Raw genomic sequence first — 18393 nt, 5'->3', positions numbered from 1 at the left:
CTCACTTTTATTACAATATGTTACAGTAAGTCTTCTGCTGCAGGACAATAACATAATACTAGCTCAGCACAGTTTAAGAAAAGAAAAGTCCAATGTATCAAGCTGCAGTTTATTCAAAAGATATTTCATAGACATACATGATTTGTCCAGTTATTGGGATTTCGACTTTTTGAGAGGATTTAAGTTTCACTTGGCTCCATCTTACATTTACATCTTCATTTTATTACCAATAGTGTTACATAACTTAATAGATACCATTCTCATAACTGTTAGATACAAATGACGCTACAGCCAGGAGACGGTTAGCAACTAAAGCTCAACTGCATTGAAGAACAGTTGTTTATATTTTCCATGATTCTTTTCTTTTTTTCAATTATACACTAAATCCGGATATATGGAAATTACTCAACTTCTTTGAGGAGACTTAAACTCAGCCTTGGTAGTGACCAGCATGCTTTCCAATCCTAGTTGGGCTCCATTTCGCATAACCAATCCCTTGGTAATTCGCACGGATCATCAAACAATGTTTTCCTTGGGTTTTTAATGTTTATAAATGCTGCACAGTCCTGACCGGGTTCATTTCCATGGTTGTTGGGCTCACCTGATATCCAGTACCTAAAGAAAAATCCAAATTATGCTTAAGAATAAATGGAATAATAAATAACACTAAAAATGTATTGTGTTCACTTTTTTAATCACATACAATTGAAAATATCTTTTAACTTGTGCTCATTTAATACAAAAAAGGCAAGTCGCAGTTTAATGAATACCTAATGTTTCAACTATAGGAGTAACCTGTGTTATCAAACAAATGTTTGGGCACAAAGCACTGGTGGGCAAGAGCGACATTCTACTCACACTCAATGCAATGCAGTGTGAAAAAAGCAGTGTGAGGTCATAGCAAGCTAAAATGCCCCACAGATTGATATAAAAAAAATATTATTCAACACAAGGGCGATCAACCCAAACTCTAAATAAGACTTTAGTCTCTTGATTTTATTAATAGTAAGTTAATAAAGTGAGCCATTATATAAATAACTGTTACGTCTGTAAATGCCATACAGTCTATGGTTAAAACTGTTAAGGTCATGTATTCAATGAAAACTGAACAAACGAAGTGAAGTATTCAAAATATCGGTATTCTACAGGCTTTAAACAGACTCGCTAATGCTAACGCTAATGACTGAATTTCTTGTGTTTTAATGAAAACTCTACAAAAAGCTGCTTCTCCTCTACCATATTTGTGTACACCCACACCAAATGTGTCCGTGGTTAGGGTGCCAATTTTGTATATGTACCAAACTTTTCTAAATAGCATTGCAGCGTGTTTTGCACACCATCCACTAAGTCAAGTTTATGGGGTCAGATCAGTCTCATAATACACGAAAGCACACAGAAGGATTCACTTGTATTTCATGATCCGCACAAGCATTCACAGTTGTATTTTCAATGCACACACAAATGTGTTCCGTTTCACATACATGTAAATAAAACCCAAATACAGAAAAAAGTTTTACATGTGTATTTTTGATCCACAAATATTTGTTTTCCATTTCAAACAGCTGAACCTGCATACACAAACCGCTTTCTGTGCATGGGTCGCTGTGCATTCGTGTGTGGGTTTTTTCAGACTCCCCTGACGATCACCCGATTTGTACTTGTAATTTTTTCACCTCCATTCTAAGCCAGTCACATGAGAGCGCCCCCACGAGGGTATGATTTGTTGCGTTCATGACGTAAAGCTTCACATACGCATTTTTGCACTGTCACACTTGTGCTAGACGCCATGTTGAAGTTGACCTTGACCACAAACACAAGAAAATCATACCCTCGTGGAGGCGCGCTCATGTGATTGGCTTAGAATGGAGGAGACATGTGATTGGCTATAGATGGAAAAAAATACAAGTACGAATCGGGTGAGCGACAGGGGAGTCTCAAAAAACCCACACACGACCCATGCACAGACAGCTGTTTGTGTATGCAGGTTCAGCGGTTTGAGACGGAAAACAAATATGTGCGGATCATGTAATACAAGTGTGAATCCTTCTGTGTGCATTTGTTAGTGTACATTAACCTGCATGATTGTAACAGAATAATTTTGCATTTTGGAAAAATAACCTCATTTGCTTTTTGATGAGAAGATTGATGCACTCTCAGAAGTTAAAACCAAATATGAAGCCCGAGTCAGCAGGCAATTAGCTTAGCTGAGCTGAACTTTGGGTAAAGGCTAGCCTTGCTCTTCTACAATTCACTAACCAACTCTTTCTATCAAGTTACTTTAATCCATACCCACACAGAATTGTAAAAACACAATGTTGGTGTTTGAAACAGAGCGCTGTAACTTTTTCTTCACAGGGAACAGAGCAAGGCTAGCTGTTTCCCATCTGCTTCTAGTATTTATACTAAACGAATCTTACCACCTGCTGGCCCCATCTATGGTATCGATCTTCAAATCTAACTCTCAACAAGAAAGTGAATTAGGGTATTTCCTAAAATGTGAAATGATTCTAGTAATACTGCAACACTGCAAAGTAAGTCTTGAAGCTCTTACCCTTGATCCTGCAGAGTCACATTATTTACCCAGACCCATTGGCCTTCTGATTGAATATCCGTAAGGCCGATCCAAAAGCCTGCTTGCGTGCTCCACCACTGTCGAATGTTCGGATCCAGTTTAGGTAGATACTCAAAAAGATTAATCTAGACAAACAGAGTTTGAAAGATCAAAAAGTGTTACTCACAGGTACTGTGTTTATTAGCAATGCAAGCCCAAGTAGCGACTGATGAGATACTAGATTCATCATCGCAATTGTATGTAGGTCTTGGATATGTTCACTGAGTGAAGCTGTTGGCCTCAACCCACATCCCCTCCCACTGACACTTTTGCCTATCTTCAACCTTACCTCATCAATGCCAAGGGGAACTTTTCCCCAGTGGTAGGGATTTTACAGCATTTCGATTGTGAGGTGCAAGTCGTTATGACCTGGAGTATTTGTTTATGTAGTCATTGTGGTTGAGCCCCAGTAGTTTTGGCTATGATGTTTTTAGTATCAGAATTCAAATCTGATAAAGCCTGCTACTGGAATTATCTTAATTTCCTCCATGTTTCCATTGCAGCTACAAGTTGAATGTGTTGGCAATCAAGCCAAACTATTGAGCCACACCACAATGCAGTACAGTGCTTTCCATTGAATCATAAAAATAACACCCTTTTTATCTCCTGTATATTAATACTGGATTCACCTGTTCCTCCACGTTATTAATCACAGCCAGATCGGCCCCACGCGTGATGCAGTCTGCCCGGCTATCCTGCCAGTTCTTTAAGGGATTGGAGGCTGATTTACTATAAAAGTAGCACGATGTGTTGAATAAAAGCCAACCTGACTGGCATCGTCCACAACTTTTCACTGTTAAAAGAGAAAAAATCAGTTGGAATCCCAACAGTAGGAAAACATTTCACTCCAAATGCAGGAAAAAAGTATGCAATAGCTTCTCACGGATATCAGATGAATTGTTCTTCAGTGTAGCTCTCGCAACATGCAGTTCTTCAAGCTGCCTCTGAACGCTGTCAATGATGGTCCTGTTCTGCTCTAACTGAATTTTTAGTTGCTGATGGATCGAGATCTCTTTCTCTAATGATTGCTTTGCCTTTTTTTGAGCTTGGACTGCTTCAGTGTGCATCATCTGAAGTTGTTTCACCTCTATGATGAGCCCTTGTGCTGTTATTTGGTGTGGAGCGGATTCCTCACTGACTTTGCCACCTGCGATGAGTGAAACAAAAGGGCACCTTCTTTATTCATCTTATTTAATTATCAAAAATAAGTTACATTATTTTCTGTATTTACCAAGTTATAGAATTGGGCAAGAAAGTGTAAAAGTAGTTAATTATCCAAGTTGGAAAACACGTACACAGCTTAATTAATTAATTAATTGTTAAGTATACAGTTCTCTAAACATACTCTAAATTAGGAAAGTATACACCACACTACTTGGATCAGATGTCACTCACAGTAAATCCCAATAACAATAGCAGTCAGAATCAGAATGGTGTTCAGCAGCCCTAAAAACACGATAACCAATGGATACAGTGGCAGACTTCTGGACCCAACTGTGACTGTGAACATAGAGCGTGAACAAGCATATGTTGATTTTAGCTCAAAGGTAACAACAGACAATAATACAACATGTTTTCTAAAAATCCATTGTGAGGACAGATTAAATAAAGATAGCCTACCATTGTTTTCCTGATTTGTCATTGTCATCATTTGAAATCATGAATCATGAACATTCCTCTGGTCTACAGGTTTTAACTCAACTGCCCCAGCATGGTACTTTTATCTGTGAGGGAATTGCTCTGTCAATATTACAAAACTGTGTGTACAAGTGTGCGCTTAATTCCCCTTTACCCTCTCTCTGTAATGTGACAGTCACCTGAAGGTTTTTTTTCTCTCTTATTTAAGGTTTTTATGGGAAGGCCACATAAAGTTGCATTTATAACTTCTTATAATATAAATACATTGATGGAATGTGATGTATCCACTGCAGAGTGGTGACCTCTAATGTGCCGTCCACATAGGGCAAAGATCGAATCAGATGGGTGGTTGGTGATGTGGTGTACCGTAAGTCTAACAGTCTGCTAGTTTGTTGTAGAAAACAGTAAAACAGATTATTTGTAACTTAGTGAAAATTGCCAGAATACACGCTGAAGTGACAGCTACCCTTTTATACCAAGATAACAAAGATTATTATAGACTATCTGATATGTAATATTTTGAAATAAATAAATGACCACAATATTGTAATATGATGATTTTTGTTTTATGTGATACCTTGCAACCAGGTATTTAATTTGGTAGATTATAAAATAAAGACATTTTTCTCTGTGTCAATTGACTGATCTATATAGATTTTATTCCAGATAATGTACTATAGCCTACAATTACATATTAAATGTAAAATAATTCATAAAGTGACAAGATTTTAACCATATTACACAACACTATGGTAAGTGTCTCAGGATTTGTAATATGAATAGGACACTGCCCTAACTTTATTGTGACATTTAAATTAGGAATACTTTTTAAAATCATCGGTTTCCGGGTTTGAGCTAAGGGGACACAGCCTACACCAAGGGGGAATGGACCCGTTTTCTATGTGTTGTTGACCGTTTAAGTAGTCTTGACTATTGCGTTAGTTATGCATAGTTACTAATCACTGTAGCGTGGTAACTTTACCAAGATAGTTCAGGATGTGATTGCGGCGATGTACTTTATTTTTGCTAGCGTGTTAGCGAAGTCAAGCTGAACAGAGTAGAGCAATACCGGAAATGCGCTGTTTTGCCTTTCAGTGTAAAATACACAAAGACACGCTGCAAAGAAGCGCCTTTTATTGTGAAACTTCAACAAGTTGGCTGAACGTCGTCACTTTTTGTCATGCTTGACGCTTAGTGCACGTATTTTCCTACGTTGTATTTTTCTTACATTGAGTCTGTTGAGTAGTCTTGAGGCATTTGGTAGCTTAATAGGAACACTTTGACGGGCCTATTTGTTAGCCGACACGGATAACGTTAACATGTTAGACGTGTGTACCGTTTTGTAGCAGTCTATCAGAAAGAGTTGTGTTAGGCCTGTTCGAGTTATTTACATCCCTGCCAGTGGCTAACAAGTCCCTAAACAGACATGTCACTGGGAGACTATGAAAGACATTTCGACTCGCTAAATTCAGATTTGGGCGGCGGGTCTGTGGTCAGTGAGCGATCAGCGACCAGCACGTATGGCGAGGAGGAGAAGCTGCACTACATTCCCATCCGGATCCTCGGAAGGGGGGCGTTTGGGGAAGCCACTCTGTACAGAAGAACTGAGGTAAGTTCTGTCCCAGGAAAGTGTTCATGTGTTTAAAAGGCACGCACGTGTCACATACACTTTCCTCCATAAAAAAACATTGTTGTTGTTTCTTAATCACTGTAATAACAATAGACTCATGACAATGTGTAAAGTTATAAACAAGTCAATCACGTTCCTTTGTCAACATGGTGATCTTGGAAAATGAATCTGAGTCAAAACAGCAAGATATGAGATATATTACTACACATATGTCTTCAGTCAGAAATGGTTAGTACCCCTCATTACTGTGTAAACGAATTAAACAGATACATCATAAATGTGCAGTTAATAGTGCTACATCTTGTTTTCTTAGAGTATGATTTGCTGTACAGGATCCGTCTGGCTAACTGAATTGCACACTGTTCCTCAGTTTCCATACCCCTGTGAGAAATTCCTGAGAGTTCACAAGATAAATGACTTTCCCATGCCTTGCTTCTTTGTCCTGTAGTCCAGTTTGGTGCATATACCAAAGGTCTGCAGACCCTTTCATGCTACCCATCACTTAAAAAAAATCTTTGTCTTTGTCCTAAACATGTGGAGTTTTTGTTGTCTGTCTATTGTGTTAGCTGGTAAAAAAGCCTTAAATAACTTTTCCTGTGCATTCTGTCATATAAAAGGGTGAACTCTGGACACTATTATTATCATTTGTATTATTATTTAATGACATGTCCCCTCCGGCCTCCCTATAGGACAACTCGTTGGTGGTATGGAAGGAGGTGGAGCTGAACTCTCTCTCCGAAAAGGAGCGCAGAGATGTCATGAACGAAATAAGTATCCTCTCCATCCTGGAGCACAACAACATCATCGCCTATTTTAACCACTTCCTTGATAAAAACACCCTTCTCATCGAGTTGGAGTATTGTAATGGTAAGTAAATATTGTGTCCACTGAACATTTGATCGCAATTATTCTGAATGCAGTTCATATGCGACAGAATCCTAAATGGCCTTCTCATCACAGGAGGAAATCTGTATGATAAAATCAACCACCAGAATGGCAAACTTTTCAGTGAAGAGGTATGAGTGCAACACTGCAGGGAATCTATTTTTGTTGTTAATTAAAAAACAAAGTCTGTTATATCTTTACCTTTTGACATGTTTCTTTAGGTGGTCATATGGTACCTGTACCAAGTTGCCTCGGCAGTGTCGCACATTCACAAGGCCGGGATCTTACACAGGTAATATGTTCAGTATATTTCATGCCCACATCACTGGCATCAGAAGGACTTTTTGTTTTATTTCAAAGAATGTTTTTATTTTAACTTTGCATCTTCTTTTCTTTCGCAGAGATATCAAAACTTTGAATATTTTCCTGACTAAGACGGACCTCATAAAGCTGGGCGATTATGGGCTTGCCAAAAAGCTAGACAATGAGTTTTCAATGGCGGAGACTGTAAGTTGTGTTTTTTTCCCCTTGAGCACCTTTAATCAGACTTTCACTGCTTTAGTAAAACAGTGTTTATACATGTGCAGGAAATCTATGAAAACATTAGAATTTGAATGTGGTGTTTTCAAGGTTTGCAAAGTGCTGTAAACTGCATACCATTTTATATGTCACCCTGCAGTTTGAATTGTGTTGCCAAAAAAGTGCAAATTTGTTTATAGCACAACAACATCTGGTTTCATTTGATGAAGTTAATTTACCGGTATACTGTATAAAGTATATACTATGTTCTACATGTATATGTAATTAACCACAGTGGTCAATTGCTGGAAAACCTTGACCACGCACCTTGAAAATGCTTACACTCAGTAAATATAAATAGATTTTTATCCCCTTAACTTTTCTCTTCCTCTGTAAATCCAGTGTGTGGGAACTCCATATTACATGTCTCCTGAATTGTGCCAAGGAACAAAGTACAACTTTAAATCCGACATCTGGGCCATGGGTTGTGTCATTTTTGAAGTTTTGACTCTTACAAGAACATTTGATGCAACGGTAGGTTTGTTTTCTTGCATGAAATACTTAAACTCTTTGAATTGATCAGAATATTTGATTACTTTTCATCAGAAATAACTCACTCAGCCGCTTGTGTCCACCAGAACCCTCTGAACCTCTGCGTGAAAATTGTCCAGGGCAACTGGACTATGGAAGTGAACTCAGATGTTTATTCATCTGCATTGATCAAACTGGTGTATGAATGCCTCGATCAAGTGAGTGAGAACCATACAAGAAGATACTGCAGTGTGCTATGCAAAAATGACTGCTTTTACTGTAAGTTCTTGTGATTCTTTTATTTTTTTATCTCAGGATCCTGCAAAGAGGCCTACATCTGACGAGATCCTGGACCAGCCAATCGTCTCCTGCTGCAGACAGTAAGTTGGTGGAAAGGGAGTGTTTTACTTATTTCCTTAATGAGCAAATCTTTAAGATGCTGTTGTTATAACGAAGTCAAAACACCCTGACAAGCCACTGACAACTTCTTCCTCTGTTAGGGAGCTTGAAGAGCGTGTTGCCCTGTTGAATTCTGCAATGAAGAAACCAAAGTGAGTTGTTAATACTTGTTTTATATTTAGCATTTTCCTGTCTTTAGTCCTTAGAGAATAGTTCACCCTTTCAACCACCCAAAATATATTTCCATTTCATACCTTGTATTAGCTTGAATAGTTGAAGAAAACTACTTCCTTGAATGCCTCCCCGGTGAATGAGAAATCTGTCAAACTGAGGAAAGCCCTGACTAATTGAAGTTTTCCTTTGGGTCATATTTTGTCATTTATAACTGCTTTTGTTGTCCTGGCTGCACCATAGGCTGAGTACAGTGAGCGACACTCCTGTTGCTGTGGTGACCACACGCTCGAGGGAGGTGTACTGCTGGGGCGGAGGGAAGTTCACCCCTCAGAAACTGGACACGTTTAAAGGAGGCAGCAGTGCCCAACATGTATGTGCAGGGGAGAGTCACTTTGCCGTGGTGACAGTGGAGAAGGAGCTGTATACCTGGGCTGTGAGTATTACAGAATCACTCCCCGATACATAGACTGGATCCTGTTGTTCTTGTGCTTTACTACATGGAGCTTTCGCAAACTTGCCTTCAGGATGTTCAAAGTGGAGCCAAGATGGTGGGCCAGCTTGGACATGGAGACCAGGCCTCGTACCGGCAGCCGAAGAGGGTGGAGAAGCTGCAGGGGAAAGCCATCCGACAGGTGGCATGCGGGGCTGACTTCACTGCCTGTATCACCGGTGAGTGAGAAAAAGCTTCCGGAGATAAAAAAGAGCAAAACATTTTCCTGTAAAGATGCACCTTCCAAACCTTCTGCTGCTTCTTCTGCAGATGAGGACGAGATGTACATGTTCGGGTCGGACTATTATGGCTGCATCGGAGTGGAGGGCGAGTTCGGGATGCAGATTTTGGAGCCAGTGCTTTTGGAGTTTTTCGAGGAGCGGCCTGTGCGTCAAGTGTCATGTGGAGACAACCATGTGGTGGTCCTGACTCAGAGCGGGGACATCTTTTCCTGGGGCTGCGGAGAGTATGGTACATAGAGTGTCTGTGTTTAGCTGATTAAGTCTCTGCTATGGAGCTGTAACTGTGACAGTAACATTTGACAACAAAAATGAAAGAAAACATTGGCACTAAAAAAAGGAGCTTCATATAAATCGTTGATGATATTAATTTTCATTTGATATTTTGTACCATTCTTTTTCAGGGTGAGACTGTTTTATGCTTACATTTTTTTGGCTTTAATTTCATTTTCTGAAAAACAGTGACATGAATACAAATCAAACGAGTATAATTTAAAAGCAAATAAGTTTCAGTTTTCAGTGGATATTATTTTCAGTGGCTATTTTCCTTTTTTAGTGCTACATTTTGTTTTCAACTCCCTTTTCAAGCTTCATATGCTGGGTTGTTTTTGCTGTTATAGCAGTAGCCAGCAGGTGGAGATAGTGACCCTTTTAATATACTGTCATAACAAAATGTTCTCAACGTTGTTATTGTTTTCTTCTGTAGGGCGCCTTGGTCTTGAATGTGAGGATGACTTCTCATCCCCGATGCAGGTAATATTTAGTTTCCTTTTCCGGTATATTCTTGACTTTCTGTCACCAGATTAAAACCTTGCAGAAGTCAATAAGATAAAATAGTCATATTTTTTAGCTATTCATTTCTAAAGTACCATCTGTTTTTTGGTTTTCCCAGGTGGAGATCCCTAAAGGCGCCACCATATCCTCAGTGTCATGTGCCACTGATGGAACCTTCTTTTTAACAGACACTGGCAAAGTCCTAGCTTGTGGAAACAATGAGTTCAACAAGCTGGGACTGAACCAGGGAATCTCTGGTCTCAAAAACCACACTGGAGAGGTAATGAGTTATACTTAAAGGACTGTAATAATAGTGACTTCATGTGACAACTAGGTTTATAAAAAGACATCTCTGTACACCACGCAGGGTTACCAGGGGATCCCATACATCACCACGCTGACCCTGGTAAAGCAGCTGTCGCGGTTCAAGATCCAGGCTATCGCTCCGGGGAAGACCCACACGGCTGCCATTGATGGTAAAAGAGGCAGATTTTTGTCTTGCATTTGGAAATGGTCACTGTTTTCAAAGAAGGATTATTTCACTAGATTTCTGGCTTTGCAGAGCGTGGTCGTTTGATCACCTTTGGGTGCAACAAGTACGGACAGCTGGGTGTGAAGGACTTCAAGAAACATCAGGGAGTCCAGCTCCTCGTCGGACCATTCGGAGGGAAGACAGTGACCAAAGTGTCATGTGGAGACGGCTTCACCATCGCAGCCACTGAGGGTGAGAGCATGTACAACGTTGTGGTGCATCTATAGCAATAACGTAGACTTTATGTCAAGGTTTGTGGCACCTTTATGTCTTTCAGGAGCTCCAGACCTTTGGTTCTGAGAATAGGCCTTACTGAATGGCATATTTTTTCATTTAAATATTCATTAAGGGTTTAGAATGATGTCTGTTGTCATATTTTTGAAGCCATCACCCTAGAAGAAAAAGATTGTTGTTATTGTGGTTATATAAAGTTATTTATTGTGTTGGTTTGCAGCTCTATCTCCCTAATAATACAGGTGAGACTCCCTCCTTTTGTGCGGAGATCCAACAGCAGTGAAAATGTTGTGTTTGATAGACCTTTCTTAAATAAATGTAGACTATAGGACTTGAGAATGCCCTGAAATTATGTGTAATGTTTGAAACACAGAAGTAGGAAACATTGTTCAAAGCCATCACGAGGGTTTAATCCTGCAAATAGCTAAATACTCATTTTAGCGTTGCGTAATCTGTATTTTCACTCAAATATTGTCGACAGCCCTTATCATCACCTGCTTTTCCTTCTTGCAGACAATCAGATCTTTGCTTGGGGAAACGCAGGAAACGGGCGACTCGGGATGCCAGCTGACAAGGGATTTGGTTCAGAGGTCTGCCCTGCCATGCCGAGGCCTATCTTTGGCTCCCTCCATCATGTACCGGACCTCTCCTGCCGTGGCTGGCACACAATCATCATAATGGGTTAGTAATGAAAACCAGACACTAGCACATTGTACGGGTGCAAGCAGCTGACTAATATATTTTCTCCTGTGCAGAGAAAGTGCTCAACTCCAAGACTATTCGCTCTAACAGCAGCGGACTATCAGTTGGTAGTGGTAAATACTTTTCTTTGATCAGTGGTTTGTGTCTTTAAATATTCTTCTGCTTTAAAATGAAGTCTTCATTTTCACCTGCAAGTCTACATTGCTGAGTTTCAATGTACATATGTGCAAATAGGACTGGGCCAAGGGGCATCTACATCCACAGTGGATCTGGACATAGAACCTGGTTCAGAGACAGAGTGTCGGGACAGGGGTCTTGGGGGTACACGTGAGGATAAAACAGAGGAATGCTTCATGCAGACGTCGATGATGTCACTGGCCAGTCAGAGTGGGGACAGCTCATGCCCCCTCTGGCTCAGGAAGGTATGTTATCAGGTATAAGAAAATAGAATTCTCTGAATGGAGACTTGTGTTGTTCTAATTCAGGGAGGTTTTCATCCAACAGGAGCTTGAAAACGCAGAGTTTATACCCATGCCTTTGGACTCTGAGGCATCCATTCCTGACCAGCTGTCTTCTGTCTCTGAGAGCGTCACTCTACCTTACGAGGAGTTGAAAGAGCTGAAGGCAGCGGCAGCAGCAGTCAGCACAAAGAAAGAGCTATCGGTAATGCCAACACAGCTGTACTTTGCACTCATCTAGACATGTGTTGCATACTCCAAATAAACGCTTTCAGTTCAAAATACGGCTGTTCATTCTGCATTTAAAAACCCATCCACTGTTTTTCAGACTAAACGAATGGGCTGTGATAAAGTCAATGGAATGGAGGAGGATGACGTCTTCAAAAAAGGACCATCTGGGGCATGCTGCAATGCAAGCAGTGAAGTCACACAGGTATTACTCCGCACTCAAAAACATGATGTAGACACTACACTTTTATTGTCACAGTATTTGACCGCATTTATTACGCAGCTGCAAGAGACGGTCGTTCGTCAGGATTTGAGGATCCAGATGCTGGAGAAGCAGGTGAGACGTTTTTCCCAAAAGCCACCGGTCTGTCTCATTTTGATCCGTATTCATGAGCAATAGCGTGTGTTCCTTCTTCTAGGTCAATGAGCAGCGCAAGGAGAACGAAAGGCTCTGGGCAGCCATCAATCGCTCAACTCTACGGGAAGCAGAATGTGACAATAACGGAAACCATCCCTCTGACGCCCGTATGCCCGGGGACGGGGGAGAAAGAGGAGGCAGACTCACACATCATGGGGGCCGGCCTGCAGGGGCCAGCGTGTGAGACTTAACCTGCAGATGCCCTGACTACGGGAGCGTGTCAAAACTCTTCAAACTAAACGAGATGGTTAGATGTGCAGTAGAGGGTGCAGCCTCCTGCCTATTTGAAAATGGCTACATACAGTATACATATTTCAAATTGAGTTGCATGATTACATTCTGTTACGTAATACTGTATAATACCTTGCACACTTGTTCACCTGGATGCAGTGATCTAGCCAGTTTCTCAACAAACTGAAATGTTGTCTGGGCTCAACAAGAAGCCCCTGACGCCTTTGAGAGACGGTCATCATAGTGTTATTCTGCATTGTGAAAGTAAAGCATTTATCAAATAAGAGTTAAGACTTTCTCATGCGACTAGGAAGCAGTTTGCGAATGCATCCAAGGTTTAGAGTTTCCTCGTGGCGATTGTTGGGAGATGGGCTGCCGGGATGTTCAGATGTCCAGATTTGTCATGTCGGCGCGATCTTCCAATGTGTAAAAATAACTTTCTTATGTATCGCTTTACTTTTCATTACTGTATTTTCATTTGATCTTCTTAGAGACAAAAAGCCTCTTAAAAATATTTTCCATATTTATCGGACATGTAAGCTATCACAAACATTAAATATAACTTGTGCAAATAAATATACTTTTTTAAATGTTCATGATTTAACATATGAAAGTATTTGTTTGAAACCCGTAACTACTGAATCATATCTTTAAGACGACTTTTATTCTTGCCTTCATAGCTTGAATTCTTGTTGGGGCAGCACATGCACAACACTTGAAACGTTTTCTTTGAATAGCTCACTGCAGCTATAATGTCATGGTTTTCTTATGCATTTTTAACCATTTTACCTGTCTTTGGTACTTTCTGAAGTTATGTTCCACCATATTTTGCAATGTTTGTGAAAGCAAATATGTATGTCTTTGTCCATCGGTTATATTTTTTGTGTGTTATAACAAATATAACACTTGCAGTATTTTCCTTCAGTTGACAAATGCAATGTTTAACACAGCCAGAGTGCCTTTAGAAAGCTTATAAACCAAAGGTTAGTGCATATATGAGAGTGTGTACAGTGTGTTGGCAGTGTTTAAAAATCAGTTTTATTTTTTCAACTGTAAACCAAATGTTATGGAGATGTAACAGTTGTATAAAGTATTTTCTTACAGCACACTGTGGATTCATTCTTTGTTTAAAAGCCATAAATAAAACTACCAGCTGTCTTTTGTTCTGTGTCTACAGTCAATATGTATACAAACTCCAATACACCACACTAAAGCTATTTGTTGATATTAATAGGCACTGTTCTTGTAACATTTCTGATAAGTATGTTAAAAACAATGTAGGCAGGAAATTTGTAACACAATTACAGGGAAATCTGTAACACAATTACAGTATGCCAATGGATTAATTGGAACTACAGTGGAGGAAATAAGTATTTGATCCGCTGCCAATTTAGTTAGTTTACCCACTTACAAAGAAATGAACAGTCTGTAATTTTTCTGGTAGGTTTATTTTAACAGTGAGAGACAGAATATTAAAAGAAAAGTCCAGAAATTAATTTAAAAAAAAGATAAATTAATATGCATTTAATTGGGGAAAATAAGTATTTGATCCCCTTGCAAAACATGACTTAGGGGAAGGAGGTTATCAGCCAATTTTCTAATATACATGGACCCCTCAATCATCCCCTCGATGCAGTGAACCGCCCTGTCCCCTTAGCAGAGAAACCCCCCCAAAGCATAATGTTTCCACCTCCATGCTTGACTCTTGGGATGGTGTTCTTGGGGTAATAGGCAGCATTTCTCTTCCTTCAAACACAACATGTCGAGTTGATGCCAAAGATCTTGATTTTGGTCTCATCTGACCTCATTACCTTCTCATAAGCCTTCTCTGAATCATTCAGAAGATCACTGGCAGACTTCAGACGGCCTGTACATGTGCCTTCTTGAGCAGGGGACCTTGCGGGCGCTGCAGGATTTGAATCCATTACGGCGCAGTGTGTTACCAATAGTTTTCTTGGTGACTGTGGTCCCAGCTGACTTGAGATCATCAACAAGTCCCTCCTGTGTAGTTATCGGCTGACCCCTCACCTTTCTCATGATCAGTGATGCCCCAAGAGGCAAGATCTTAGATGGTGGAGACCCAGACCGAGGGCGATTGATGGTCATTTTGTGCTTCTTCCATCTTCTAATAATCAAACCAGTTGTCTCTTTCTCACCAAGCTGCTTGGTGGTGGTCTTGTCTTCTATTCCAGCCTTGTGCAGGTCTACAATCTTGTCCATGGTGTCCTTAGAAATTAGTTGCACCATGATCACAAGATGTCGTTGGTCTTCCCATTGTGGAGAGGTTGTAATCTGATTTATTGACTGTGGACAGGTGTCTTTTATCCACGTAACGAGTTGACATCAGGAGTACTTTCTTAAAGCGAGAGGACTTATTTAACTGGTCCTTGGGAGACAGAATTTTAGTTGGTTGCAAGGGGATCAACTACTTATTTCCCCCAATTTAATGAAAATCAATTTATATCTTTTTTTTAATGTAAATTTCTGGATTTCTTTTTTTTTATATTCTGTCTCACTGTTAAAATAAACCCACCATAAAAATTACAGACTACTCATTTCTTTGTAAGCGGTTAAGTTAACTAAATTAGCAGGGGATCAAATACTTATTTCCTCCACTTTATATTAGAGACTTGAATTGCTGACACCTATGGAGTCTTTTTTGGAAGTGTCGGCTCACTTGGACCATTTCGGTTGGGAGGTTCCAGCTGGGAGTCGACCCTCGTGCAGATTACTTATGTTTGTCTTGTGGTTCTGCCGACTGGTCTTTTTCTTCAAAACCTGAATAAAAAGACATAAAAAATGGTAAATGCTTATTTAAATAACCAATTTACATTTCCAAAAATGCAACCAATAGCACCTCCGTAATAGACTCTCCCTAAATAGTGAATGCACACACCTTTTAAACCTCACAATATCAAGTTGTAACAGGTTTTGTAGTGTCGTCCTGTTAATCAAACTGGCCTACCTCTGGACTTTTTCTGTGGGTTTTCCAGAACTCCTCTGTGGCGGATCCCTTGGTCCTATTTACGTAGGAGTTGAAGACTGGCCGCTTCGATTGTTTCAGCTTATTACAGATTTGGAGATGCTTCTGTAATCTTTCACCTGCAAACATTCTGTTGCAGACACTGCAAGGAAATGTTTGGAGGCTGGTGTCTGTGCTCTCCTCCTGCCTGAGCTCCCCTTGCTCTGGTCTGCTGGAATACGAGGCATGAGAAACTGATGGAAGCAGTTGTCCCTCAGACAGTTTTCTTTCTGCACCTCTAAGGTTTCCTGTTGCAGCCTTATGATAACTTATCTGTCGACTCATTTGAGGCATATCTCGTTCATCTTCAGAAACATACATCTCCCTACATTTCTTTTCTCTTGTCCAACCTTTATCGGCTTTGAAAGTTTTATTTTCTTCTTTTTCTTTCGTTTTTACTGTTCCATCCTTGACACCTGTCTTTCCCCAAATGGCATTAGCTTTTTCCTCCCCTCTTTTGCTTATGGTATGCTCCTTCACATTTCCCTTAGTTGACTTGTTGAACTCTCCACTCACTTCCTGCTCATGAACTTTGATCTGATGAGTTCCTTTATGACTTTTTCTTTGTGACTGTGCAACTTCTTTTTCCCTTCTTGCCCTTTCTTCTTCAAGTGTTATACGTAATCTGTCATCATTTCTCTGATATTGCATACTCCTGAGTTGTTTAACATTGTCCTGTCTTTTCTCTTGCATCATCATGTCTCTTCCCACTGGTTCTCTCCTATGCTGGTCAAAATGCTCACACTGTGTCTGAGCTTTTACCCTCTCTGCTTGTCCCCTGTTGTTCCTCTGTTCCCTACTCTTTGGGTCCTCATGTTCAGCAGCGTATCTCTGGTATTTCTGTCTTATTTTTTCCTCAACGCTCCACAGCTTCTCCTGCAGCATTAGCTCTTTTGCATGAATTGCTCTGGCCATTTGCAGTTCTCCACTGGTCTGTATGAGCAAGTCTTTCCTTGTTTGCTGGGATCCAGTGTTTTTTCCGATGCCATCTGAATGGTATTTTTGGGGAAAAGAAGGGCCTCTTGGTTGTTCTGTCATAGTTCTTTTTTCAAAGTCCTCCAGATCAAGTGAGTCTTGTTTCCCTGGGTTGATAGGTCTTCTGTGGCTAACAGGCTTGTTTGGAAACGGCCGGTCAACTCCATCTTTCCTCTTAGCAGCTACGCCATGTTGGGCTTGATAGACAATGCCTTTTCTTTGTCCTTCCATGACTTTATTGGATATCTTTGAGGTATTATCTCGAGAAACCTGAGCCCTCCACACCTGTCTGTGTTTTCTTTAGTATAAATCTGGGGGGGAAAAAAGGGAAACCTTTGAGAAGAGAAAAGGTTGAGACACCAAAGCTGTCATCTGCAATGTTCTCATAAAAGTGTGAGCACACGTGTGACTGAGTGTCTGCTATTAAGAAATAAGCAGATCATGATGTTTTTTGAAGAAGACCCTGTGATACAGTTAACACTTCAAGAATATGCAAGTAAGTGGACCTTGATCTGAGATATTTTTGTCAACTATTTTTTTACTACCTCTACAACAAGCAAGAAAGTGGATCTTGGGTGGACAGTTCTACATTTGTTTCACTCCATGAATCGTGAGCAATACTAAGACAACCTTTGTAATATAAGAATAAACAAAACAATGATAATAAATTGCCTTTTTTTTTTCTTGGATGACATTAGTTAACCACAAATGTCATCAATGTCAGAAAAACAAGCGTCTATCTAATTAATTCTCCATCTGTAATGGACAAATATACTCAAAAACCTGTCTAGTAATTTTTATCGTGCACTGACCTTTTGTTTGTCGTCTGAATTCAAAGTGAAGCTGAGTTTAGATGGCTTCTAATAAAGCCATTATATCTGTTGCGACTTCTGTCCCAAACGTTAACATTCGTTGCCTAGAAACCAAAGGTCTCGGCTGTTTTCTGATTGGTCCACTAAACATCACTTCCGGAAGCGGAGCCCCGTATGTTTCAAAATAGAGATCCTTCGGAGCCGGGTGATGTTTTAACGGCATCCTAACAACATCAAGGTGAATTACATGACAGCCAGTGAGCTATCATGTAATAATAAAGCAAAAAAGCTTAACGTTTGAATTTTTCAGGAGACACATCGCTTGAACATACATACATTATGTTAGCATAGCTTGTAGCAGCTAAACCCTAGCCCTGTGATGCATGATGCAACATACTAGGTAAAAAACACAACACCTAAAAAGCTTTCTGTTTCTTTCTCCTTATCTAGATCAAGTATGTGCAACGAAGACCTTATTTCAGTGGATTATGAAGTTTTTGGCAGAGTGCAAGGTGTATTCTTTCGGAAATACACTCAAGTGAGTTTGACAGAGACATACAGTGTAGAGTGAAATCCAATGTGTATATATTATAGACTTAGCCTACACGTGAAGAATCTGCTATAAGTTTAACAAGAGCATTCACTTACTTGAGCTTTCAACCTCATCTCACGTTACCGTGAACTCAGTTAACCCAGTGTATTATTATAGATGAAATGATGATAGATTTCTTCTGAAAAGCTATTATGTGGACTTTCAGTTTTCATTCTCTGTAAATAAAAGCATGTAACCACCATCTAGTTGAAACACAAAACACAATTATGAAACTAAAATTGCCACAATATGTTTCTTTTAACTTTATTGTTTCATTTCATTGAGTTAAAACAATGAAA

The 18393-nt window shown here is 39.9% G+C and overlaps 3 protein-coding genes across 7 annotated transcripts; 1 reads left to right on the top strand and 2 right to left on the bottom strand.

Annotated features, from left to right (window-relative positions):
• Positions 1–95: 95 nt before the first annotated feature.
• LOC134881105 (CD209 antigen-like protein A) lies at positions 96–4373 on the bottom strand. Its single transcript, XM_063908244.1, has 6 exons — positions 4232–4373; positions 4007–4111; positions 3495–3758; positions 3241–3404; positions 2552–2697; positions 96–615 (listed from the first exon to the last, which is right to left on the bottom strand). The coding sequence occupies exons 1-6, from the start codon at positions 4260–4262 to the stop codon at positions 465–467; spliced, it is 861 nt and encodes a 286-aa protein (XP_063764314.1). The 5' UTR covers positions 4263–4373; the 3' UTR covers positions 96–464.
• A 736-nt stretch (positions 4374–5109) lies between these two features.
• LOC134881914 (serine/threonine-protein kinase Nek9) lies at positions 5110–13851 on the top strand. Of its 4 annotated transcripts, none has more exons than XM_063909523.1 (23): positions 5110–5858; positions 6569–6746; positions 6840–6895; positions 6986–7056; positions 7166–7271; positions 7686–7817; positions 7922–8032; positions 8130–8194; positions 8315–8365; positions 8628–8820; positions 8912–9056; positions 9148–9348; positions 9823–9869; positions 10009–10170; positions 10258–10366; positions 10453–10614; positions 11170–11337; positions 11412–11465; positions 11593–11780; positions 11863–12021; positions 12145–12249; positions 12328–12381; positions 12464–13851. In XM_063909523.1, exons 1-23 carry the CDS (start codon positions 5676–5678, stop codon positions 12644–12646), a joined length of 2883 nt encoding a protein of 960 aa, XP_063765593.1. In that variant the 5' UTR covers positions 5110–5675; the 3' UTR covers positions 12647–13851. The 4 variants fall into 4 exon arrangements, with proteins under 4 accessions (XP_063765593.1, XP_063765592.1, XP_063765591.1 ...); XM_063909522.1 differs by having other exon boundaries at positions 11412–11471; XM_063909521.1 differs by having other exon boundaries at positions 10258–10367; positions 10445–10614.
• Positions 13852–14122: 271 nt separating this feature from the next.
• Positions 14123–17631, bottom strand: LOC134881116 (golgin subfamily A member 6-like protein 24). Of its 2 annotated transcripts, none has more exons than XM_063908258.1 (3): positions 17503–17631; positions 15659–17001; positions 14123–15471 (listed from the first exon to the last, which is right to left on the bottom strand). In XM_063908258.1, the coding sequence occupies exons 2-3, from the start codon at positions 16919–16921 to the stop codon at positions 15367–15369; spliced, it is 1368 nt and encodes a 455-aa protein (XP_063764328.1). In that variant the 5' UTR covers positions 16922–17001; positions 17503–17631; the 3' UTR covers positions 14123–15366. The 2 variants fall into 2 exon arrangements, 1 of the variants encoding a protein (XP_063764328.1); XR_010168002.1 differs by having other exon boundaries at positions 15430–15471; positions 15590–17001.
• Between the last annotated feature and the right edge of the window lie 762 nt (positions 17632–18393).

Source organism: Eleginops maclovinus, chromosome 19, assembly GCF_036324505.1.
Source record: "Eleginops maclovinus isolate JMC-PN-2008 ecotype Puerto Natales chromosome 19, JC_Emac_rtc_rv5, whole genome shotgun sequence".
Taxonomy (NCBI): Eukaryota; Metazoa; Chordata; class Actinopteri; order Perciformes; family Eleginopidae; genus Eleginops; species Eleginops maclovinus.
This window is presented reverse-complemented; position numbering and strand designations above follow the sequence as displayed.

Coding starts and splice junctions, on each gene's coding strand:
- LOC134881105 (XM_063908244.1), bottom strand. CDS start 4,262: ATGATGACAATGACAAATCAGGAAAACAATG. Junction 2,698..3,240: donor TTAATAACGTGGAGGAACAG/GTGAATCCAGTA, acceptor CTGTTTGTCTAG/ATTAATCTTTTTGAGTATCT. Junction 616..2,551: donor GTGACTCTGCAGGATCAAGG/GTAAGAGCTTCA, acceptor ATTTTTCTTTAG/GTACTGGATATCAGGTGAGC.
- LOC134881914 (XM_063909520.1), top strand. CDS start 5,676: ATGTCACTGGGAGACTATGAAAGACATTTCGACTCGCTAAATTCAGAT. Junction 9,057..9,147: donor CTTCACTGCCTGTATCACCG/GTGAGTGAGAAA, acceptor CTTCTTCTGCAG/ATGAGGACGAGATGTACATG. Junction 12,022..12,144: donor GCACAAAGAAAGAGCTATCG/GTAATGCCAACA, acceptor ACTGTTTTTCAG/ACTAAACGAATGGGCTGTGA.
- LOC134881116 (XM_063908258.1), bottom strand. CDS start 16,921: ATGGAAGGACAAAGAAAAGGCATTGTCTATCAAGCCCAACATGGCGTA. Junction 15,472..15,658: donor CCCACAGAAAAAGTCCAGAG/GTAGGCCAGTTT, acceptor CTTTTTATTCAG/GTTTTGAAGAAAAAGACCAG.